The 25162-nt window shown below is 49.9% G+C and overlaps 8 protein-coding genes across 8 annotated transcripts; 6 read left to right on the top strand and 2 right to left on the bottom strand.

The window, feature by feature from the left end:
- Nucleotides 1-387: 387 nt before the first annotated feature.
- Nucleotides 388-2841, top strand: N7511_000773 (retropepsin-like aspartic protease; the record flags this gene model as incomplete). Its single annotated transcript, XM_057123198.1, has 1 exon — nt 388-2841. The coding sequence occupies one exon, from the start codon at nt 388-390 to the stop codon at nt 2839-2841; it is 2454 nt and encodes an 817-aa protein (XP_056988931.1).
- An 89-nt stretch (nt 2842-2930) lies between these two features.
- Nucleotides 2931-6584, top strand: N7511_000772 (reverse transcriptase family protein; the record flags this gene model as incomplete). Its single annotated transcript, XM_057123197.1, has 1 exon — nt 2931-6584. The coding sequence occupies one exon, from the start codon at nt 2931-2933 to the stop codon at nt 6582-6584; it is 3654 nt and encodes a 1217-aa protein (XP_056988930.1).
- A 245-nt stretch (nt 6585-6829) lies between these two features.
- Nucleotides 6830-9304, top strand: N7511_000771 (uncharacterized protein; the record flags this gene model as incomplete). Its single annotated transcript, XM_057123196.1, has 1 exon — nt 6830-9304. One exon carries the CDS (start codon nt 6830-6832, stop codon nt 9302-9304), a length of 2475 nt encoding a protein of 824 aa, XP_056988929.1.
- A 1633-nt stretch (nt 9305-10937) lies between these two features.
- sun1 (SUN family protein UTH1) lies at nt 10938-12271 on the bottom strand (the record flags this gene model as incomplete). Its single annotated transcript, XM_057123195.1, has 2 exons — nt 10938-10982; nt 11036-12271. 2 exons carry the CDS (start codon nt 12269-12271, stop codon nt 10938-10940), a joined length of 1281 nt encoding a protein of 426 aa, XP_056988928.1.
- Nucleotides 12272-15402: 3131 nt separating this feature from the next.
- On the top strand, nt 15403-16652 carry N7511_000769 (uncharacterized protein; the record flags this gene model as incomplete). Its single annotated transcript, XM_057123194.1, has 2 exons — nt 15403-15474; nt 15534-16652. 2 exons carry the CDS (start codon nt 15403-15405, stop codon nt 16650-16652), a joined length of 1191 nt encoding a protein of 396 aa, XP_056988927.1.
- A 343-nt stretch (nt 16653-16995) lies between these two features.
- Nucleotides 16996-18176, top strand: N7511_000768 (electron transfer flavoprotein subunit alpha/FixB family protein; the record flags this gene model as incomplete). The annotated part of the gene is made up of 3 exons (XM_057123193.1): nt 16996-17292; nt 17369-17537; nt 17599-18176. 3 exons carry the CDS (start codon nt 16996-16998, stop codon nt 18174-18176), a joined length of 1044 nt encoding a protein of 347 aa, XP_056988926.1.
- A 452-nt stretch (nt 18177-18628) lies between these two features.
- On the top strand, nt 18629-21889 carry N7511_000767 (putative sister chromatid cohesion factor (Chl12); the record flags this gene model as incomplete). Its single annotated transcript, XM_057123192.1, has 3 exons — nt 18629-18857; nt 18913-21412; nt 21487-21889. 3 exons carry the CDS (start codon nt 18629-18631, stop codon nt 21887-21889), a joined length of 3132 nt encoding a protein of 1043 aa, XP_056988925.1.
- Nucleotides 21890-22541: 652 nt separating this feature from the next.
- N7511_000766 (uncharacterized protein) lies at nt 22542-22763 on the bottom strand (the record flags this gene model as incomplete). The annotated part of the gene is made up of 1 exon (XM_057123191.1): nt 22542-22763. One exon carries the CDS (start codon nt 22761-22763, stop codon nt 22542-22544), a length of 222 nt encoding a protein of 73 aa, XP_056988924.1.
- Nucleotides 22764-25162: the final 2399 nt, after the last annotated feature.

Genomic DNA, 25162 nt, shown 5'->3' with positions numbered 1-25162 from the left:
CTGTTCCTTGTGTTATCAGCTGAGTTGTTGGCAAAGGTAGCCTGAGTTGGGCTTGCTAACATGCAGGAAACACGGGAACTCACCCAGTTATATCGCGATCTGTTATCCAGCTCGTGCATTGGCAGTGCGGATTCGCTGCTGATGTTGCTACAGGCGAGACCGGCAGCGCTGCGTACGATGGCAGAGAAGAGATTTCCAGGCATTAGCTGGCTATGGCGTATGACCATGCAGCAAATGCTGACTCACGCTATCCTGAGTTATAAGTTAAAAGAAAGGAAGGAAGAATGCTCAAGAAGAGGAAGTGAAAAGGAAGCCCTTGACCAGCTCTATCGACAACCCCCGCTAGCATTGATTTCAGCCGAAAAACAGTCTCCGCTTTCACCAACAATGGACTTCGCCGAGGAGCGTGACCGCGGAAGGAGCCAAAATGAAGGACTAGCATCGTTCTCTGAGTATAGGGAGCCTGCTAGGGAGAGATCGGAGTCAGTTAGAACGACAGGCAGGCGTAGCGCTCTGCACCCTGAGCCGACAGCGCCAGTTCAGTCAGGTATAGCCGTTGCGCCAGTTGCGCAACTCGCGTCTATCCAGCAACAGCAGATGCCATATTTCTCCCCTCTGCCTACTCCAGGAACTCTGGGAGCGCCGTACTTTGACGGGTCTGACGCTACCCTGTTCCTGGAGAAGTTACAGGAGACATGTCGTCGCTGTGGGCTGCGCTCAGAGACTGAGATGCTAGAGATCTTGCCACAGTACTGTGACCGCATCACAAAGCTATGGGTTAAGAGACAAAGTCTGTGGGTCGCAAAGGATTGGGAAGGATTTAGAGAAGAGTTCTTAGAGCGATTCTATGAGACCGATGATGAACGCCTTCGATACACGAAGACGTATCTCCAATCTCTGGCCCAACAAACTCGGACAATGAAGGACGACATTCAGTCGTACTTGAGAGAGTTTGACGAAGTCTCGGACCGCGTTCTCCAGAATGGAGAGATTAGCGACAGCGAACGAGCGAACTTGTTGATCCAGGGACTGCCCCAGGTACTGAAAGAGAAGGTAGTACGACGCCACTCACGGCGACTACTACCGAGAGGAACGCTGATCAAGTATTCCGAAGCCTGGGGTTCGATCAGGCTCTGTGTCCGTGAGGAAGAAGATCTCCAGAGATACCTAGGCCAAGGAGGTGGTCGAGAAGGCAAAGAACGGTTAGATGGACACCAGCATCGTGTCACAGCTGAGAGTACACAGGGTCGAATTCACCATGATCAGAGCAAAGAAATCCGCGATATACGGTCGCAAATGGAAGCTCTCACTCTGAAACTGCAGGCTAGCCAAGACCTACGAAATGATTACCGGTATGAGCCTGATAGACGTACGCCGACAAACAACCTTGGAGTGAACCCGCCAATAAGCTGTTGGACGTGCGGAGGAGCTCATCTTTCGAGACCAGATAAATGCGAGGCACTCCGTGATATGCAAGGACGTGGCATCATGCATTATGACCAGATGAATCAAATGATACTAGGGACTGCGGACCAACCAGGGCCGCGCCTACGTGTTACGCCTGGAAGGTTGAATCGTGAGTATTTCCAAGAACAGTATGACCAGTGGAAGGGGTATACCACGGCAACGGCACCTTCTAGCAGGGTCACTGCTATAGCTTCGAATAGTGCTATCCCTATGTCATATTCAGCGCCGGTTCAATCTGTTGCGGCTACCCTCTTAGGTTCGGCGCCTGTGTGGGAAATTCTCGACGAGGACGATGAGGATCTAGCTGGACCAATAGGAAGTGTGAACGCGATTGAAGGACGCGCCGCGAAGCGGAGACGTGAACCTGATATCGCAAGGACTCGCAGTATTCACGCTGGAAGGTATCAGCCACAAGTTGAAGATGATGTTATGCAAGATGCTCAGCCTGAGGATTCCCAAACCCAGAGACAGGAAGATATATCTCAGGAACAAGTTGTTAGAAGAAGGGGGCCCGTGGACCCTGAAGTTGCAAGAAGAAAGTCACAATTATCCGACATCGTCATGCAAAAGATATGGAACACGGAAGTCACCCTCACCATTGGAGAACTTGCTGGCTCTGCCCCTAAGATCAGGATTGGCATGGGGAAAGGAGTTAGCATGGATGTTATCAATCAGCGGATCACAGACGTTCTCTCGCAAGCGCACACGCAGTCCAACTTTACAGGGGCATCTATGCCGGCAAAAGTCGAGAAACAGATCAATCAGCTTGCTAGCGATGTAGCAGACTATCACGCAGTCACTGGGAGCCCACTGCAATCCAGCACCCTGGCTTCTCACGTTAACTTCCAGGAAGTGCAGCTATCGGACTCGGCAGCCGGGCCCGTGTCCCGAGAATACTCCAGAGACTTGTTATTCGCCACGGTAGTGATCGGCAAAAGAGAGGTGCGAGCATGTATCGATACCGGGTCATCTGTTAACATTGTTCGACGAGAGATCGCGCAGTCCGTGCAGGCAAAGATGCGCCTGAGGCCAAGATTGAAGCTAGTGCCTGTTGATGGAGGAGAGTATGCGGTAGGCGCATGTGTGGAGAACCTGCCAATCAGCATCGGAGGAATCACGACAAGGACGCATACCATGGTTGGTGATGGATGCACGAATGATTTGCTGCTAGGGAGGATTTGGGCGAAGGACTCTCTACTGCAGACGTCCGAGAAAGGAGACGGCAGCGTCATCTGTACTATCTCTAGTCCAGACCGACGGACAAGCTATTCTTTCCTGGCGTACCATCCACGAGGGGGAGGCTCCTTTTATGAGGATCAGCTATGGCCGGGTGAAGCGAAGAGTGATGCTTTAAATGCTCAGGCAGATGTCTAAGTGGCATCGCAGCATCTGCCAAAGACCCGGATGCCAGACAGAGCTCATTTTCTGCACTGTCAGTAGCAGCAGGCGAGAAGCTGCTCAGGATGGTGGATAAGAAGAAGAGAGACGTCGCTGGTGGTTGTCAAGAAGAAGTTGTCCAGAGCGGACGAGCTGAGAGCGACGTTAGTTTAGAGAGGGGTGGTATTTCGGCCGAAAAACCGTCTCCCCAAAAACCTGAGGCACCTAACTGGGTTCCTACCCCGAACCATAAACATTACGCCGGCCATGCCTCACCTACCTACCCCGACATTGAATATAGGACGTCATTTGCAAGGACTGAGACGCGCCATGGACTGCCAAATAAGTGGCGAAGAAGATTACTGCCGCGACAAGGATCGCGCTGGGCAACCTTCAGACCAGATCTACGCGCGCTACACGCTGCACCTGTGAACACGCTATACAAACGAAAGGCAGATAAGGTTCAACCTGTGAGCTCGTCAGAGTCCGATGGCTCTATTCCTGCCGGGAACCCTGACTGGCAGAGGATTTGCCTGGAGAAATACCACACCCGGTACCGCGCAACTGACATCCAATCCGAGTTCGATGACCTACTGCATCCGCGAATTGCTACGATTGCGAGAGGTGCCCGACTGACCCCTGAGAGAGAAGCAACCATGCTTGTGGGAAACGGATTATTGCCGCGAGAGAAGCTGCTGCTACGCGAACTACTGTTTAAGAGGGAGGGAGTGCTGGCTTGGAGCTGGGACCATATGAGCCGGATTCGACCAGAGGTCATGCCTGCTCAGCGTATCAAGACCGTTCCCCATGAAGCATGGCAACATCCTGGGTTCAAGATTCCCCGCGCCCTAGGCCCTGTTATCATTGAGATGTTACGCGAGAGGCTAAAGAAGGGAGTCCTCGAACACTGCGACGGACCATACAGAAACCCCTGGTTCTTGGTCAAGAAGAAAGGTATCGGCAAATACCGACTGATCAATGCAGCAATGCTCATCAACAAGGTCACCAGAAGAGATGCAAACATGCCTCCGGACGTTGATGAATTTGCCGAGGAATTTGCCGGCATGGCGCTCTCTTCACTTGTTGACCTATACTCAGGGTATGACCAAATCACGCTAGCTGAGGAAGATAGAGATCTCACTGCCATTCAAACCCCGATTGGCCTCTTGCGGCAAACTACAATTCTACAAGGAGGCGCAAATTCTGTTGCGCAGTTTCAACGTGTGATATCATGGATCCTTCAATCTATCTTTGGCATAGTTGCTAAACCATTTCTTGATGATGTTGCTATCAATGGCCCACGAACAAAGTACGACGGTGAATTTGCCAGGCCAGGAATCCGCAAGTACGTCCTGGAGCACCTTCAAAATTTGGACAAAACGCTATATCTCCTAGAGCTTGCCGGAGCTGCTATTTCAGCCGAAAAGTCACAATTTGCTATGTCAGGCATTGAGGTCGTTGGGTGGGTCTGCGACTTCTCTGGCAGACACGCTGAAGAAAGCAAAGTTGCCAAGCTACTAGACTGGCCAACCCCTATTGACAAGGATGCACTACGATCATTCGTCGGACTAGCGGTCTACTTCCGTATTCTTATCGAAGAATTTCAGATCATCATGGAACCGCTCTACAGATGCCTCAGGAAGAACGTCACATTCGCATGGAAGGATGACCAGCAACAAGCGTTCGATAGAGTGAAAACTGAGCTATCCACGACTCCAACTATCCTGCCAATCGATTATACCAGCGATCCTCTTACAGTCATTGTCGCCGTTGATGCTTCTGGAAAGGGGTGGGGTGCTGTGCTGATGCAGGAAAGAAACGGTGTCCGAAAGCCGGCGAGATATGAGTCAGGAACGTGGTCTGAATCACAGCTTTCCTACGATTCGGGAAAACTGGAATGCCGCGCAGTCCTCATGGCACTGAAGAAGTTTCGCCACTGGCTATACGGCATCCACTTCATACTAGAAACCGACGCGAATACACTTGTGGCCCAATTGAATAGACCGGCTACTGATTTGCCTGGTGCATTGGTTACGAGGTGGATGGCTTGGATACGCCTGTTTGACTTTGATGTGAAGCACGTACCTGGACGGAGAAATAGCGCAGCAGACGGTTTATCGAGAAGGAGTCCCACGGCTAGCGAGCTAAGCGCCCAGCGGCGCGAGGTTGACGTTGATGACTTTATTGACGCGGAGATCTCTTACCTTAGGGCGAGCTGTCTACCAGCCCGAGCAGCTATGATATCCGATGACAACGCTGACGACGGAGAAGAAGACGATTTACCTGAGCAAGAAGCAACGTTGCTAAGACCTTTAGGAGATGGTTATTCAGCCGAATCACAGCAAATTGCGCGTTTCCTTATAACGCTACAACGGCCTCCTAAGATGTCAAGGTCTCAGTTTTACTACTTCCGAAGGAAATGCACAAAGTTCGTGGTCCAAGACAGTCATTTGTTCTATCGCTACAAAGGAAGAACAGAGATTCTCCGAAGAGTCCTTGACAACAAAGAAGACCAGCAACGAGCCCTAGAAGGGACGCATACTGAACTTGCCCACAAAGGACGCGAAGCCACTTACGCACTGCTCAAGCATCGGTACTACTGGCCACGTATGTATGAAGAAGCGGCTTCGTATGTTCGTACGTGTGTTGAGTGCCAGGCACGGGACCCTGTCAGACTTAGTGAGCCCGCGAATGTCACTACTCTTCTTCGCATGTTTGATAGATGGTACGTGGATACAACTCATATGCCAGCAGAAGATGGCGTCAAAATCGTCATTCAGGGAAGAGAGGCAGTCAGTGGATGGGTGGAAGCCAGGACCCTGGCTAGTGCAGATTCAGAGAGCGTTCAGTCATTTATCTTCGAAGATATCATTTGCCGGCATGGTTACCCGCGAGAGATTGTTATGGATGATGGTCCGGAGAACCGTGCCAAGACGCTAGCATTTCTCAAAGACAAAGGAGTCAAAAAGGTGACAATATCGGCCTACCACCCTGGCTCAAACGGACCCGTGGAGCGAGCGATGAGGACACTGAAAGATGCTCTCTCAAAAATGACGGGAGGTTACCCTTTTCAAAGACATGCACCTATCAACAGTTGGAGACCTCACTTTCATGCCGCGTTGATGGCGGATAGGGTTACAGTCAATGCCACAACAGGGCTCTCTCCATATTATTTCCTATACGGCATTCATGCAGTCCTACCAATAGAGCTGGAGATGCCCACGTGGAGCACACTGCCATGGGAAACTGTCCGTGACCGCTCTGACCTTATTGCCATGCGGACAAGACAGATCGAGCGCCGCGAGAAGGATATCGAAGAAGCCGTGCTACGCATGAATCGCCTTAAGGAGAACAATGCAAGTTACTTCGACGATCACCGCCGAACAAGACAAACCCCTCTGAAGAAGGATGACTACGTGCTCTTACATGATAGCCAGAGGTCTACGGACATGACATCTGTACAGAAACTCCGCTTCAGGTGGCTCGGACCTTATCTCATTGACTCAGTGAAAGGGAATGGGTCTTACTCGATTAGGGAACTCGATGGCACAGTGCTAAGCCATATCGGTGACAAAGGAGCAGATGCTATCAATGGTGATAGGCTGAAGAGGTTCTACCCTCGGGGAATCGGGGATCGTGATAATGATGATGGTGATGGCACAGCTCACGGAGAAGCTATACAGCAACCCCATCAGCTACGTACGCGTAGGCCTGTTGGAAGACCAAGGAAGAAGAGGTAGTGATATGGTAAATTTTCTTTACGTTTTGATGTCTTTTGATGCTATTTCGGGTTTTCTTTGTCTCCAAGTTGTAACCGCCGTACTCAGTTTCTCTCATGCGTTTGCGAGTCTTTCATTCGAAGTCCTTCATTCATTTCATTTCTACGAGTCATCTGTTTTTCAGCCGAAAAGTCATCTCTCCTTACCACCTATCTCCCTACCTCCCACTGTTCTTACCCTCTTCCCAAAACCCACGAGCCGCAACGATGAGCGAAGAACGGTTTCCCCAAGAACTGCAGCTGCAAGGACAGCAGATCGAGTCTATCGAGGACGCTCTCGAGATCCTACGCGGCTGTGACAAACCTGCAGCCTACCAGCTTGCTAGCCAGCTACTCGAGAAGCTAGAGAACTACCACGAACGCGTCGAGGACGCGATTAGCCGCCTTTACGGATATGTTGACGAGCAAGAGCTATGGAAAGGACAAGAGGACCACGCAGAGTTCAGGCGCAGATGGAAAGAAGCAAAGAGGGTCCAGGAACGACAGGCATCCACAGAGTCCTACACTGCAAGCATCAAGATGAAGGCCATCACTGCATGGGGAGAACAGAACGCGAATGCCTTCTTCGAACACCTTGGGTCCAGAACCATGGTCGAACTTGCCAGCAAGTTCGTGCGATCCTCTCTCAGCTACGAAGACCTCAGATTGTCTGTCAATAACGAGGTCGTGCTACGTCTGTCATCTTCAGGACGTGGCATTCGCACCACCAAAGAAGTGATCCAAGGAGACTTATCAAAGGCACTTACCCGCAAGAACACCCGGCCACTGATCATCGAGGATTTAAGAAGACTGGGACTGCAGCTTGACCAAGATGGATACTGCTGTGCCCATGGCATGGGAAACCCGTTGCCAGTTACAGACACGGGGGCAGCCGTACTACAAGAAGTCAGTGAGGAGATGGACATGGACGAAGAATCCGACTACCCTCAGGAAGATGTTGAGATAGAGCATGGGAGTGACGTCTCTTCAGCGCTCTCAGACGCACCCTCTTATCTTGAAGATCCCGATTTTGACGCCGACGCTGACACTGGTGATAATGATTCGCTGGCTACACGCCGTACCCGCGTTGTGGACTGCGGCTGCGCTATTGAGAGAGCTGCTATGAACAGAATACTAGCGCTGCCTAAGGACGCTACTGAGCGGCAAAAGCTGATAGCGCTAAGGAAGCTAGGCCGAGGCATCTTGTCCGAAACTGTCACTATTGTCACGGAGATTGAGATATGTGAGGACCATGCAAAGAGAGTGTTTGACCTCTTTGGAATGAGAAGCGCTAGCAAGAATCATGCGGCATTAGCATGGCGTGTTGACTTCATGATCAAGAACCTTAACGACTGGGATACTGTGATAGCAGAACACGGCGCCTGGTTTATTCAGCCGAAAAACCAGGTCCCTAGCACTGACACTTTGAGCTTTTACCGCTTTCATCATAAGACTAGACAGCCACTGATCGCGAACTTTGATAAGGATGTTCCTTGGCTATCATTTGAGAGTCTTTACCGACGTATGCAGCCGTCCCTTACCGACAATGGACAACTCCCTACCGACTTGTTTGACCGCATGAACCAACAAGGCACCGTCGTTATCCCGCAGCTCTTCGGATGGCTCAAAGAGGACTTCGACGGCCAGCACCCAGGTGGCATTCTTGCTATGGCAAATGAGGAGATAGACATGTATGACTACCACTATCAGCCACGCCCTCACCGACCACGCCTGGGGTGGTTACGCGATATGTGGTACAGTATCATTCAACAGGTCGTGAGACAAGACCCTGCCTACTACGCATGCTACGTTTTCCTACGACCTGATCACGCATGGCGTCTGATTTCTTACCCTTACTACGCCAAAAGCACTCTGCCAGGAGAACAGACCTTCTTTCGGCACATCGATGTGAACCTGAATGACTTGTCTCACTCTGGACGTGGGCGCGCCATTTTGCAAGGCAGCCTTTCGCTTACCGATGAAGATGAGAATAACTGCACCGAGTTACTCTGCGGCATGCACCCTCACGTACAAGAATGGTGGTCTGATGTTAGGCAGAGGCAGCAAACTGCTGATGGTCCTGTCAGCCGTATCGAACCATGGATGTGGACGCGTGACGATGTTGCCAAGTACCATACGGATTGGACGAAAGAGATCTGTCGCGCCGGAGATGTTAGGGTCAGCCTGCCTACGTTACCCCACGGTTCTACAGGACCTGCCACTAAGATACGCCGCACGATACTGCCATGGTTTGTCCGCATCAGAGAGGATCACTCAACTCTCGACGTTCCTGAGTCAAACACATGGGAAGAGCTTGCCGCCGCCCATAGAGACCTCATTCCTGCATCAAGAACTCCCTCGGGGTTTACTAGTCAGAAGTATGGGCGTATCCCGTACCCATTCCCTGCTGCAGTACGTTTCTGCCCAGGCAACCTGATCTCTCGCTGCTTGGTAGGAGGTTCTCGCTGGACCGAAGCTGGTGTTGCCGACGAGCTCGATACCTTGTTCGGAGAGAATGAGGATGCTGCCATTGAATACGTAAAGTCATGGAGATCCAAGGCACAGCACGAGTATGTCCGTCTATACCAGACAATGGTAGACAGTGAGAAACGCGCCTTCGGCAAAGACTCCTTCTTCAGGAGAAAAGAACTGGGTCTGTCAGTTGATCCTCCCCTACCGCTTGACCGCGAGGACATTGCTTGAGTTATCATGATGGCTTATTGACCAGGGGACGGTCAATTCATGAAGGGGGGTGGTATGTAGTGGGGAAATCACGACACTTGTATGATTACTGCCTCAGGCAGTGATATCCTCGAGGACGGGTTATGGGCAACCTACGACTGTAGAGAAGGATAGACAGTTACAACAATGCCACTCATTTCCTGATTCAAGATTTATGATCATTATGCTCCTTGATATAGCATCTGATTATCCCTGATAGGCATCATCTGTCTAGAGCTCACAGACCTGACTTGTTGTTCGGTTTTCTTGCCACCATTTGTCGACCCGTCTGTTTTGACCAGACTGCCATCGAGCATCTCCCATTTCACTAATTAATTTCTTGTATTCTTAGTTAAAATAGTAAGTTTTTAAGGGGGAAAAGTAAGGAACTTAGTCCTAATTCTAAGTAAGTCATTAAACCGGTTAAGTTATTCTAATGATAGGGCCACCACCGACTGGGGCTGTCGAAGCCTCGATACCTGACCTATATATAGAACGAGTATGGAGTCCTTATAAGTTACTAAATTTTAGGGACTAGGTCAGTCCTTCGTGATACATTATGCGTATACAACTAGGCTATGTGAGCCTACGTTGATTCCTAGAATCAGCGTTCAGACTACCTTCTACAATATGTCTCTCTTATTATTGTACACGCTTTATCAGGTTTCTATCTGGCTCACCCATTTAAACCCTAAAACTAGCGTAGTCTCACACCGACACTCATCGAACTATTGACCACGGATGAGCCACACAAATTGCACGGAGGGTAAGTAGTAGTTAGGTGGGTGACCACTAGCGAATACTTGCTGTTGTATGTTTTTTGCTCTTGATGTTTTGTACCGGAAGTGATTTTAATGATCAAGTAGTCATTGATTCATGCGATAATTATCATTGAATAATGTACGAGAACGAGGAACTCAACTTGGGAATGCTTGAAAGAAAAACGCTCATTCAGAAAAAGCACTGTAGATCTCGATAGGACTAGGGCACCCTGACCTCTGCTGGGAGCCAGCTTCGAAAGTCGAGGGGCTGGCTAACCACCCGCTGTTACAGAACCAGCTGCAATACATAGTCCATTCTCAAGTGTCAAGCCACTGCTTCACCGTCACTGTCACCATTGCCGTCAACTTCACTGACAAATTCACTGATAAATTGAGCTCACACTCCAACCGACCCCTTCAACCGTGACAGAACCAACGAGAAGTAAAGAGAGCAGAGATCCAAAGTTCTAGCGACCAAGCCGAAGACAAAGGAACGAAAGGATAGATTTAATCAAGACTGATTGGTATCCAGGAAAGATACAGAGGAGAAAGAGAAAATCTAGCCATAAAAATAAAACAATATCGTTCCCGTAAAAGGTAATCGACCGGGGAAAGCATGGTCGTGAGAAAAAGAACAGAAAGGTGCAACAAGTATGGATTTCGGTCCAGGTCACACATAAAACAAGATAGAACCTAAGATACACAGAAAAGAAAACACGACACTTCAGACAAGTAACCATGGTATAGACAAGTGCACGTGTGGGAGGGAGATGAGAGCGTTCCTTCTTCTCGCCTTCGTGCCATTCGCTTTGGGGGCTGCGGTAAGACTGCCACCGACTATGTTAATGAGACATTTAGTCGTAGAAGACGTAGTAGGCGTTGCCGGAGGTGACACCGACCTAAGAGGCTGGTTAGTATGGATTGAATCCAGAAAGTGGAGAAGATAACTTACAGTGCAGCCGCTGTTGCCGCTAATGGCACCGTTGGAGTCGTAGAAGGTACCGCCCTCGTAACGGCACTCGTCGCTGAGGTTGTCACCGACGAGCTTGACATTGAAGTCGAGCTTCTCGGTGGTGGTGGGGGTGTTGGGGAAGATGGACAGGAACTTGCCCGAGCTGGTGTAGCCAACGCCGAGGTTCAGGGGAGCCCAGTTACCGATGGGCTCGCTGCCGTCACCCCACTGGCAACCCTTCTCAGTGGAGACTCCCTTAGGGTTGACGTAGTACTGGGCGGAGGTGGCCTTGCCTTCCCAGTTGAAGTAGGTGTCGCCGTCGGGGCAGGTCAGAGGGTGAGTGGCACCAGAAACGGCAGACAGAGGAACGGTCTCGGACTCGGTACCGGGGTAGTCGGTACGGCAGACGGCGACATCGTTGGACATCTGGTTCTTGACGTGGACACCGCCAACACCGGGAATGCAAAGCGTCTTGTGAGCAGAGTTGGTCAGGTGGAGCTTACCGCTCTTGCACTCCAGACCACCGACGGACTGGCCAGTGCTACCCTGGGTAGTGGGCCACTGGGACTTTTGGTATCCAGCGGGACAAGCGTAAGAGCACATGGCACCGCTGTGGCACTCATCGCCAGTAACGGCGGTGACAATGTCACTGACAAGGTCATCGATCAGGGTCACGTACTGGATACCAGAGTAACCACCAAGACCGAGGTAGTCGAGAGCAACGGCACCGTATTCGGAGGGGAAAGTACCGCAGTCAATTTCTCCATCGGGGAATTCGGCAGTGACACCAGTCGCACCCGAGTTGCTGGAGCTGGAGGAGCTACTGGTGGCAGCAACAGTGGGGGTAGCAGTAGCAGAGCTAGTGCTGGTGGGCTCGACGGTGCTGCTCGAGCTCGCGGGGGTGATCGCGGCCGCGGTCTCCTGGAGGATAGCAGGAGCAATGGTGGAGGTGGGAGCAGTGGTGGAGGTGGAGGTAGGAGCAGCAGTGCTGGTGCTGGAGGAGGAGCAGGCAGCGGCAACGGCGCTATCGAGCCACTTCAGCTTGCCATCGGCGAGACCCTGGCAAGCCTCACTGATGCCGATGGCCTCGGGAGCACCGTCGTTCAGCACGACGAATTCGTACTTCACAGCATCGGTCTCAGCGGTGCGCTTGTTATGGTGGTGAGCGTGTCCGTGGCCGTGAGCGGTCGCGAGACCAGCCGTTGCCAGAACGGCAACCGTGTTGGTGAACTTCATTGTTTCAGCTGAAGACTATTGATGAAATGTGTTAGTCGCATCCAGTTCATGGTGTCATCGCTATATTATGTCCATCTTGCTCGCCAGCCCATATCAAGTCGCATAGCTCGAACACGCTCCACTTTTGAATAAGTAGCGCATTGTCGCTTGACTTTGCTGTCGCACAACATTGGAGGGCTTTGTTCCTCGACCCAGCAGACGATGGATCCCCATCGCGCTACTTGTCGCAGATATAGAGAACGGGAGATTGCACGTACATCAAATTAAGCAAGCGCGGGATTTTCGACAAGGCTGTACAGTAGAGAAGGACAGTTGAGCTTTCGGGGGGGTCAAAGGAGTGTGTTAGAGAGACTAAATCTCTCTGGTCGGATGGGAAAACTTCGAAAGGACTGAAGACTGGGGAAGAAGGGAGGATACAAAAAGGAGGGGGGTCGGGCCATGTCCCAAAAGCGTTAGCGTGATTACTATCCATGACCAGAAAAAAAGGGGGAGCAAGTTTGTATAGTCTCACACTGCCTAGTGGATGCCCTTGGCAACTCCTAGTCACTGGCATATCATAAGTCTAGAACGCCATGTCCTCGTCCTTGTCCTCTCCCCTATTTACTCTTTTCTGGTTTCCTCCTCTATTTTCCCTTCCCCGTGGTGCTCCAAGACCATGCTTTGTTTACTTGGTCCCTGAGGCCTTGGCGTTCAAACGAGATTAAACTGCCAGGGGGCCACCAATGAAAACATTACCCGCGCCCCTTTGGGGCCCCCGTTATTCAGGTACGCCAATCAGAGTCAACCTCAAATTCCTTGCGTATCCATGGGTACCGGTTCATTTGATGAATTCAATTCCCTGTTCACATTGTACAGTATTCCAAACTTCTCATGATCGTCAAGGGGGAGGGCCTATCTAGATCACTTGGGACTTACAGGTACATGCATCTCCATCCCCCTGACTGAACAGCAGGGGATTTCCCCTGACTCTGTTCTCTTAATATCCGACTTGTTCATACGGTGAAAGTATAATAAAGTATCCGAATGGAGAGTCCAATGTGATCTCATCGCAGTTCGTAAACGAAACCGTGCGATGACGACTCCACGTTGATCTAATTAACCTCTCAGCCCAGCTCCATTACCCACTCGACTTTGCATTAGCGCTTGATTTGCAGTGATGGCGGTCAAGCACTGTACATCTACTGTAACATGCAGCATTCAGGCTATTGGAAGTAAAGTAATAGCCGAGCTAGAGGCAGGTCGTGTTGATCCACAGCAATCTTAATTGCGTACACGGTACGGCTTTTTCCGCGTCATGGCTCTACTAGAAATACGCTAGAGGTATCCTAGTTCACCCACGTTGTTCTCCATTTCCAGTCGTGTTTCCAGCTTCGGAAACATACTTTGTGATGACAATGCTGCTCGAACAGAACTTCAAGTCCGATATAGGGCTCCATTTACTAACCCTAAATGACAAAAGCCGCAAGTCTTGTGATGTATAGTAGGATACCGGAAGCTCCACACATGCTCCCCTATGATGCCAGTCTATTGTTTTGCTGGTGCCTGCACTACAGTCAATGCCACGCTACAAACACTAAATACGACGGATCTTAACTGGTACCGATGCTAGCTCCATCGGCCCGACTCTTTTTCCTCTACAATTCTCGTTTGGGCGGACTCGGCTACCGTTATCAGACAGATCGTGGGGAGAGGCGTGCGCGGCTCCTGGTTTAGTGACTGCTGGCGTGCTTTCCCCCTCTCCACGTTCATGCATTCATATATGATTACCGGAGGTGTTTCCATGGTTTGTCGGTTATACAGCTACTGTTCATATCACTGTTAATTAATTCCATCGAATTGTGTTCCAAATCGCTGTCAACGCCAGTCATAGGGCTTAGTGCCTATATATACAACACCAACGTTAATATAACACTTGAGCAGTGCTCTCGCTGTAGCATTTTCCCAGATTTGACCATACTTGTAACCCTTGCGTATTTTGAAACGCACTTTATGTAACCTCCTGTGCCAGCCGTATCCTCACCTTACAGCATCAGCACTGCACCTCCTATCCCAGCCCTCAACACTGCCAACCTAGTCATCAAAATAGCCCCTTGGCTCATGTCGCTTTTCAACAGTACATCCCCTTCATGTGCAGTAAGTACCGTGGGGTCTATGGTACTCTTCACAGGCGCTCCTTGACCGCCCGTGGATATCTATAAATAGCCATCAAACCAGCCGCCGCGGACTTGGCAATTTATAGAAAGGCGATCAATTCTCATATCCATGTTTAGCTCGAAGCGAGGGGTCTTCTCTGGAGTAGCTCTAGACATCCTGAAACACGCTAACATCGTAGTGACAGCAGAGCTTATTCCAAACTTATTTCATCTCGAATCACGCCTTGTTGATGTGCAGGTCGTGAAACATCATGATCAGCTGTTAACATTTAGTTGATCAACTGCTTGAGAAAATCCTTGCGTCCGAAATTAGATCTCTTCTCTGGCATATATGCCGATGTAACCATGATGGGAATATTTCAGGTTAGTAGATGAATCGGGTTGTCTGGGGCTTACATGGAGAGACCTCTCATGTTTGTTGTCTCAATTGCTCCAACAAGGCTTGAGATTGGGTGTATAGAATTTATTTTCAATCTATTTCTGCATGTTGCATCTGCTCGTTGCCACTTTGCGATCCAGCTTAGGAGAGACATGGTAGCCTGACAAGCAGACAAGAGTAGAATATGGGCATTCTCGTATCAACTCAAAATAACATCCAGATATCACAGCGGGCTCTGGTGAGATCGCTTGCCTGTCGATGTTTTCAAGAAGTTTTGGGGTATGCAATGTCTAGCGTCGTCAGACTATTTCCACAATATGAGCCTGAATACCAGGAAGCCTCATAATTCTGGATTTTCATGGCTAATCGCTCCATTCCTAGTTCTCCTATGACCCAACTTACATCATTAAACATTCCAGATTTGTTGACTATGAAAATTGGCCTGATATCTAAATAGTTGGCGCCTCAGGCGGCAAGGCACCAACTGGGGTCTGGACTGCCAAGCCGGACAAACTGCCACCGCCTTCCGATTTTTTTTTTGAGTCCCGATATCATCGCAAAAAAATTGGAGATGTTCAACGAGTCTACAACTTGCTAAAATGGGCTCCTCTACTACTCAACTTACCTCAAAGGTGGCCTCTGGCTCACCCTATCAGCTCGATAAGCCCCAGGTTAGTAATAATGACTCCGGAGACGCAATTGCGCAAAGTACTTATCGGAATCGAATTAGGCCCTCAAAGCTTCGTCGGCGCTGTTGAAGCACATCAAGTCCTCCCAGGATGAGAAGGAGAAGTCTGCGACCAAGAAGACTTTGATTGGTGACGACTCCGATGACGAGGACAGCGCCATCAATCACGAGGCTGTCTGGCTCGTCCTCACCACCAAGCAGCACGTGGTGGACAAGAACCGCCTGAAGCCCGGAAAAATCGCTCTCCCTCACTCCCTCAACACATCTCCCTCTCTCAGCATCTGTGTGATCACCGCCGACCCCCAGCGCGGTGTCAAGGATATCATTGCCGACTCCTCTTTCCCCCAGGAACTTTCCGGCCGCATTGAAAAGGTCATCGGTTTCTCAAAACTCAAGGCCCGCTACCAGAGCTTCGAGAGCCGCCGCCAACTGTTTGCCGAGCACGATGTTTTCCTGGCTGATGACCGTATCGCCATGCGCCTTGTCCAGACCCTTGGCAAGATCTTCTACAAGTCTAGCAAGCGTCCCATTCCTATTCGTATCGCTGAGATCGAGAAGGTCGATGGCAAGCGTGTCAAGAAGGACCCTAAGAAGAACAACAACTCCAAGGATGATGAAAAGAACTCCTCTTTTGCCGCCCCACTGATTGTCGCCAAGGAGATGGAGCGCGCCCTAAACTGCGCTCCCGTCCAGCTTGCTGCCTCTACCACCGCTTCCGTCCGCGTTGGTTCATCCAAGTTCACTCCCGAGCAGCTGTCCGATAACATCGCTGCTGTTGTCAACGGTCTGACTGAGAAGTTCGTTGTTAAGGGTTGGAGGAACATCAAGGCTCTGCACATCAAGGGTGCCAATACCATGGCTCTGCCCATCTGGCTCGCCAGTGAATTGTGGGTTGAGGACTCCAACGTATTGGAGGCCGCCCCTGAGACCGAGGCTATCAAGGACTCAAAGAAGCGCAAGTCTGTTGTTGAGCCAAAGGCTATCGAGGAGAAGAAGACCAAGAAGACCAAGTCCGCCGACGACGAAGAGGAGGCCGCATTAGTGGCTGCCCGCAAGGAGAAGCTCCAGAAGCTCAAGGCTCAGGCCCTCGAGGATGGCGAAACAAGCAAGGTTGCCGCCCCGAAGACCGCAGGCAAGAAGAAGAGAAAGTCGACTTCATAATGGTTTTAGCTCTAATGTTTTCTGCATGTAAAGGTATTTCTGGCGTACAAAATATCACGTGTGTCTATTGTTCCTGCATTTCTATATTACGCTAGCAATCGAGATCAAATGATTCAACCAAATGGAGCTCCAAATTCCAGTAGACGCCGTAAAGAAATTCTCACTCTCCTATCCTCATTCCTGATCAGTCGATATGATCACCGCATTAACCGAGTCCGACCTCGGGCGGCGGTCTTGGCATCCCGACGATAGCCACCATCACATCACCGTGAATCGCCGAGCTTCAATCTTGACCTTTCCACCTTGAAAGAGCAACCACAGATTCTTTCATCAAGTCGTCAGCATGATTCCAATCGCCAGATACTCTGTTTTGCGGGCTGCCCGCACCCAGCTCCAGCCCACCCGCACACTGAACCAGTCGGCGCTCGCCCGCCTTCTCTCGACCCTCGCAGTCCTCGAGCAGCGCGATGGCAAGCTGCAGTCCTCCTCTTTGTCCGCAATCGCGGCTGCACAGAAGCTCGGTGGCTCAGTAACAGGTTTCGTCGCCGGCTCTGGTGTCAAGGCTACCTCCGCTGCCGAGGCTGCTAAGATCAAGGGCGTTGAGAAGGTCCTGGCTGTTGAGAACGATGCCTACGAAAAGGTATGGTTGATTCGCTATACAGAGAATTGCATGTTTCTTGAAACAGCAGCTAATGTCCCGCTTTTCCCACCTGCAGGGCCTCCCCGAAAACTATGCGCCTCTCCTCGTTGAGAACATCAAGAAGGGCGAATTCACCCACATTGTCGCCGGCCACTCCGCCTTCGGCAAGAGCCTGCTACCCCGCGTGGCCGCACTCCTAGATGTGCAGCAGATCTCAGATATCACCAAGATCGAGAGCGAGGACAGTACGTGAAGACCGACGAAGAAATATTGACATGTGACACCGCCAACTAACACCCGAAACAGCCTTCGTCCGCCCGATCTACGCTGGCAATGCTATCCTGACCGTCCAGTCCACCGACAACATCAAGGTGATCACCGTGCGAGGCACCGCCTTCCAGGGCGTCGAGACTGAAGGCGGCTCCGCCGAGATTGCCGAGGGCGCTGATCCCAACGCCCCCGCCTCAACCGAATGGGTGTCTGAGGAATTGGCCAAGTCTGAGCGTCCCGACCTTGCCACTGCTACCCGTGTCGTGTCCGGAGGCCGTGGCTTGAAGTCCAAGGAAGAGTTCGACCGTATCATGCTTCCGTTGGCGGACTCGCTTGGTGCTGCTATTGGTGCTTCCCGTGCTGCTGTTGACAGTGGCTTTGCCGATAACAGTTTGCAGGTTGGACAGACTGGTAAGAATGTTGCGCCTCAGCTCTATCTCTGTGCTGGTATCTCTGGTGCCATTCAGCACTTGGCTGGTATGAAGGATAGCAAGGTCATTGCTGCTATTAACAAGGATCCCGAGGCTCCTATCTTCCAGATTGCGGATGTTGGTCTTGTTGGTGATCTCTTTGACAAGGTCCCTGAGTTCACTGAGAAGGTTAAGAGTGCTTAAGCTGTGTGTGAATTGTTTGTTCTTTGTATCATGACCTATTGAGTAGGTTGGTGCTTTTTTTTTGTCTGTTAAAACAACCGTACAGTATACCATTGACTAGAGGATTAGGGTCTTTTTTGGCTTTCTGAATCCAACATTTTCTTCATACTTTTGGTGTCTTTGATATAGCCGGTATCGCCGAACAATATCACTTTGTAGAACAGGATATCTAAACTACATATTTATTCTAAGCTGCCACAAAATTACTGTGCGTTTTATATCTGTTCTCTATCTTTGGTCTTTTTTTATAACATGCAGTACATGCACTGTACGAAGTACGAATGTAAATGTTAAACGTAAAGCACTATGTTACCGAATCGGGACTAGCGCGTCTCCAGCACGCGTCGCGTCTTTATCAGAGGGGAATTACATCGGACCTTCAATTGACAGACATGACAAGTCCGAACGCTTGAATGCTTCCGTCGTCGCCATCGTTCTTGTCCTCATTCGACCCCGCTCTCCACCTCCACTCCGAAGGAGCTGAAAACACCAACACCGCCAATCCTCCGTCCGAATCCTTCTCCGACGATCTCGACGCAATCCACGAGAACCGCCTCGACCAAACACGAAATCGGGTTGTAATCCAGCACCGTGCTTGGGATTTATCGGATGTTTTTCGCAGTGAGGACGATATAAGACCTGGTTCGCTACCTCAATATCAATTTACCACGTTTTGGCGCTGACTGGCGCTTAGCAGATACACCTACTAAGAATACTGCTACGACGCCCAGAGCAATTAGCGGCACTCCCATTCGAACTTTATCTTTTTTGCCTTCTTCGCCACCCGTTTCGAAGATGCCGTTCATCTCCTTGCCCGGCACGACAGCGTCTGAAAATGCCGCCAACGATGCGCAAAAGAGAAAAGCCGAGGCAGGCCCGAAATTAACGGAGCCAAAGCGACAGCGCATGGTTGGAGGTTTTGTTGACGACGATGAAGATGATGAAGACGACCTTGACGCATTCCGTGACGAGCATATGAACAGCCAACATGACTTGCCCGCACATTTCTTCCAGGAGCCCGCTTCGACCTTACCTGGTATACCGCCAGTAGAGAAACCTACAATTCTAAATGGAATCATTGACTCAACACCAAAGGCTTCCCGTCAGCTCCCCATATTAACACCAAGACCTGCGCCCACGGCCCCCCAGAGATTCCAGATCAAGACTTGCGCCGGCAAGACACATAGTATTTCTACGAAAAAGGCCCGGGCCCTTCCCTCCTATGAACAAATGATTGCTAGTCGATCCGAAACGGAACCTGGAAAAGCGAAGAAGAGTTATTATGGTATCGACATACATCAATTGCTAGATGATGCGGCCAAGGAAACCGAGACATCAAAGACGAAGCCAAAGCCTCACGTTCAGGAGAGCATTGAACCAAACAATTTGAACTCCAAACAGAAAAAAGTTGATTCTGCAATGTGGACTGAGAAATACCGGGCTCGCAAGTTTACAGATCTCATTGGTGACGAGCGTACCCATCGAGGAGTGCTCCGTTGGCTTAAAGGCTGGGAGCAAATTGTCTTCCCAGGCCTGGCCAAATCTAAAGCGAAAAAGGCTTCCAAGGACGATGAAGATGACTATGCGCATCGAAAGGTTCTTCTGCTGAGTGGCCCGCCCGGTCTTGGAAAGACCACACTTGCACATGTATGTGCCAGACAGGCCGGTTACGAAGTCCTTGAGATCAACGCCAGTGATGACCGCAGCAGGGACGTTGTCAAAGGTCGTATTCGTGATGCGCTGGGAACAGAGAATGTCAAGGGTATGAACGTGGAGGTCGGCGAGCAAAAGGTCCGTCGTGCCGGCAAACCCGTCTGTGTTGTCGTTGATGAAGTCGATGGTGTTGTCGGTGGCTCTGGAAGCAGTGGCGAGGGAGGCTTTATGAAAGCTCTCATTGACCTCGTCTTACTTGATCAGCGGAACTCGAAATGGGCGACAGAGAACAGCGGCAGCAAGAAACGCAAGGGTGATAACTTTAGATTTATGCGTCCGTTGATTCTGGTTTGCAATGATCTTTATCACAGCAGTCTTCGGCCTCTTAGAGCATCTTCTATCGCCGAGATGGTCAGTGTTCGCCAGGCACCCCTGGAGAACGTTGTTCAGCGAATCAAAGCGATTTTCATCCGCGAAGGAATCGCCTGCGACAGTGATGGTGCTCGAAGACTATGTGAAGCAGCTTGGGGTTTAGCTGGCAGAAAGCAGCGCAGCGGTAGGACTACCGGGTCTGCTGAGGGAGACATCCGTAGTGTGCTTGTTGCCGCAGAATTCGTGGCACACAAACTTCGAAACGAGTCTTTACCATCATCACTCAGGCTTAGCCGGAACTGGCTCGAGCAGCGAGTCCTGAATGCATCAGCTGAAGGCAGCTCTTTCTTCAAGGAGCTAAGTCGCGGCGGTGTCCGCGAGATCGTGAACCGCGTCTTCACAGAGGGCGCCGGCTTCTCAGATGGACCTGTCGGCATGAGCTTCCAAGATAAATATGACGGCCCCAACACCCGTGTTCCTGTCGGCGTGGCAGATCTTCGCAAGCGACACGCCATTAACCGATTACGGGAAATGGTAGATTCCAGCGGTGATCAAGATCGCTGTGTGTCGGATTGTTTCGCCTCGTATCCTATACAGCAATACCAGGATGACAACTACTTCTCCAAGCCCAACACTGCGCACGACTGGCTCCATTTCCATGACACGATGTCGTCCAAGGTTTACTCATCTCAGGAATGGGAATTGATTCCTTATCTCAGCCAATCGGTCGTCGCTTTCCATCATCTATTCGCGACGGCTGCGGGCAAAACCGAGATTGAAAAGAATGACGATAACGAGGACGTCGAAGAGGCACATCCTTTCTCTGGACCAAGAGCCGACTTCGCTGCCTTCGAAGCCCAGAAGGCCAACCGCGCGACATTGATTGCCTTCCATAACTCTTTCTCTGCACCAATGGCCCGAATTTTCCGATCATCCGAAAGCGTGATCACAGATCTGATACCGCACTTAACTCGAATGCTCGCACCAGACGTGAAACCAGTCATCATCCGCGGAAACGGTGACCAGCGCAGTTCCGCCAGTGTTCGCAAAGAGTCAGAGCGGGCACTCGTCCAATCTGCAGTGGGCGTCATGAGCGGGATGGGAGTGACATTTGAAAAAGTTCGGGTTGAACAAGACGGAAACTATGGAGGATGGGCGTACAGAATGGAGCCGTAAGCGAACCAACCTCCAAGAACGCAAAGACGATCCATAACAGACATACCCGCAATACTGACCAAACTCACAGACCAATCGATTCACTTGTTTACTTCTCAAAAACAAAAGGCAGCACCATCGACTCATCAGGGAGCACAGCACCAGTCCGCTATGCCCTCCGCCAAGTTCTTGACCAAGAATACCGCAAAGCAACAGCACGCAAACAACCAGACGCATCAAAACTGGGCACGACGGGACCCAGGAAATCAGATGATGTCGCTGCTAAAGCAATCAGAGATGCAGCTGTCCAGCGGGATTTCTTCGGTCGTGTTGTTGCGACGCCTGTTTCCCTGGCTGCGGACTGTGAGGGTGCTAATTCAGCTGCGGATGAGTCTTCCAAGGCTGGGAGGAAGGTTTGGGTTACTTTCCATGAGGGATTCTCGAATGCTGTTCGTAAACCCATTTCGATGGGTGAATTGATGGCAGGCTTGTAATTTAATTAGGGGCTGTATTATTTTCATGATTCCAGCGTTTGTGATGGTGTTTGGATTTGGGTTTTGCTTTTGATGTGAATGCATCTACAGTAACTTATTCTATGATGATTCCAGTTCTATATGAGACAATGCACGACTCTATTCAAGTGATATTAAAATGAAATACGGTTAAAGTAAATGTATAGAAATAATTTTATTGAGAGCCAGTCAAATTAGTGACAATGATAAAAAAACAGTTATATATATCCCTCTCATTCCCGTACTTGAAAGTCACGTTGGCAGTCACAAGAAAAGAGCAACGTGAAAAGAAAGAGATTGAAATATGAAAGACATAATCCAGAACCAAAACATGCAAAGCAAGACCATAGAAATTCAAATATTAAAAGCGCGTAAAAGTGGTATCGTATCTATGCAATCATTCCATCGTGGAGGACCCAGACAAGAGACCCGAAGAACGCGTCCAAGCAAGGGCAACAAACGCGCCAACAGAATCAGCCCGGCGAGCAAATGCATCTCAAAATTGACAGTTGCAGACTTGCCAAGTCAAGAGAATGTATCGACTCTTTTTGAGAATGGATGACAGTATGAAGAATGTTGTCATTTGTTCCCATTCCATAAATGCATGTGAGCATGCACCAGACTGAAGCTGTATTTAGCGCAGGGCTAGATAGGTTGCAACAGCTTCGTAGTGGATAGCCTTCTTCTCGGCTGTGGACTTGGACTTGGGTTGGGATTCGGTTGTCTTTGTTGTCTTTGAGGGAAGGGAGAACCACTTCTTGTTCGAGTCTGTTCCCTTGAGGGTGGAGGAGGTGGAGATTGTGGAGGCTGCGCTCGACATGGTCTTTGTGGACTTTGAGGAAGAAGTGAAAGGCATTTTCGCTGGTTTGAATTGTGGTAACGTGGATTGAAGACGGGTTCTTGGAGGAAGTGGATGGAGTTTGGAGATATGTGATGTTTGGTGATTGTTGACGAAGGTAGGAGTCAGTAAAGTATGACTTTAGGTTGAGAAGTGAAGTCGATGGTTAGGCTGGGATGAGAGGGAGCTCTGATCTAGAAATGATCTTGATTTGTATTGAAATATGATCCTTTTTATGGGGATGATCTAGGGTTTTATATAGCGATCCATGTTGATCATGCCCAATATAATTTACTCCGTGACTCCGACATACTATGACACCCAAGAAAAAAAAAAGAAAAGAAAAACTAACGACTGATAGATCAGACTTCGACCCACAGACTCCAGACTTCTGTCTACAGTACGAAGTAAAAGCCTCAGAATCGACGTCACAGCCTTATAATGTGGGGCCGAGAGGTCGGAGTAAAAAATCGGAGTTCAAAATTTCATCGAATTAGCTGCACTGAGACCACGCGAAGGGCACCCGTGACTGGCCACGAGCCTTGGATCAATCAAACTGCTTACAAAACTTCTGATATTATCCACGTTGAGACCACTAGCCGCGTCCATCATCTTGCCTAAATAACAACCCCGATCAAAGACGGCGTCCCGATTGGGCAATTCAAGCACAAGGCCTCGGGTGCGGAGTGTAGCCGTCTATGACTGGATTCCCAGTCGAGAAGCATTATGCGAAAGGGCGTGGTTGGACTACGCTTGTGAGGTTCTAGTCCTTTGCTGAGCCACGTTTTGGGCCTAAACCTGGCGCTAATGTGCTATATCCACTAGGGTCAATTAACCACGTCGGTCTGAAAATCTGCACATGTCTGTACAATGTAGTTTTGATCTCTGAAGATTGAGTATTGGGGCTCTGGCCCCATGACTCCACCAGCCTTGGGGGTTTTAACAGTATTAGAAACCTACAGTACCTACAGTAGACGAATCATTAGGGTCTTGAGATTCCGACATTTGATATTGTTTAGAACCGCCTATGTTATAGCGACATATTTCCATGGATGATCATTAAAACCATATTAGTTCGTATATTAGTTCGTATTTGGCATATGACTTTGATTTCCAAGCGTCGCTTACGAAGTGTGGCTTGAAATGACTCAATGCGCGGGGTTGGTTTCAGACCCTGCAAGTATATTCACAAGGCTCAACTGATCCGAGTCGGATGATCGGAAATAACATTTCTATTGGAAGAGGTGACAGGGATGAGTGCATCTACTTTGATCCAGAGGCTCTGGCCAGTAGTCCGATCTTACTCCGATATTTATTCCGACGCCGATTTTTTACTCCGAGTTCTAATCCGAACAATGAGATCTAATTATAACGTTATCAACCAAGTGTGTTGTACTGTAGACCTATTAGGCTGCTTTGAAATACTCCGATGCAAAACGTATTCCGAGGTAGCCTTGAGCTCAGGTCGCCATAAGCCAAACATGTGCTCAGACACGCCATCGGAGTTCCCTGCAGGGATTGTAGTCCGGTCCAGTCCAGGGTGTTACTTAGCCCAACCTTTTTCTCACTGCATCTCCTGGTTGTCGACCTTTCTCTCCCTCTTCAAGTCAATACTGTGGAGTTAATGATAATCACTGATCGCCAATAAACCCACCATTGCGCAATCTTCTACTCTAACTAGAACAATAGTTCCACTTTCACTCGCATGGTGCAGCAGCCTTGTTTTTGAGTTCTTTTTAATGCGAATGCATCAAGACAATAAAGGGACAGCCATGGCTCGACGATGTGTCACATCAATGATACTCTTGCCAAAATGCCTAGGTGAAAGAGTCGTACTCCTTGGTAGTCTTCACACCGCCAGTCTGCAGTCTGAGGGGTTGGGTGGTCAAGCTGCTTGATCAGCGCCAATGCTGAAATACCCAAGCCAACTTCCACTATTATTGACTGCATGCAGATTTGAATTAGACATGGCTTACTATAATGACTTTGTTACGTTGTTGCAACTATGATTGATGGTCTCCAATGCTGTCGATCAGGGCTTTGACATCACCGTCAACTCTGAGGCCGAACCCGCAAATCCACCTTGATATCAATGATTCAACTCTCAGATCTCCTAGAGCTACGAGTCGCAGCTCTGATATCACAGAAAATGCAAAGTGCTACCTGCGGGTCAGTTTCAAAGCATTGGCATGTTCACGGCGCAATTCCGCACTTGAAGTCTCCGATATCCCGCCCCGTCATGCCCTGTTATTTGTCAGCTATGACCGAGCCGGACGTGATTAAATCATCGTGGGGAAGTCAGGGTCTTCCAAGGTTTGGAGAGGAAATCATTTAAGAACGTTCAATTTCCCCATTACTTCAATCAGAATAATCCCTGCAACCTCAAAATGTCTCTCAAGCCCATCACTGTCTACGGC

The sequence above is a fragment of the Penicillium nucicola genome (genome assembly GCF_028828085.1).
Source record: "Penicillium nucicola strain IBT 29836 chromosome Unknown utg000001l, whole genome shotgun sequence".
Classification (NCBI taxonomy): Eukaryota; Fungi; Ascomycota; class Eurotiomycetes; order Eurotiales; family Aspergillaceae; genus Penicillium; species Penicillium nucicola.
This window is presented reverse-complemented; position numbering and strand designations above follow the sequence as displayed.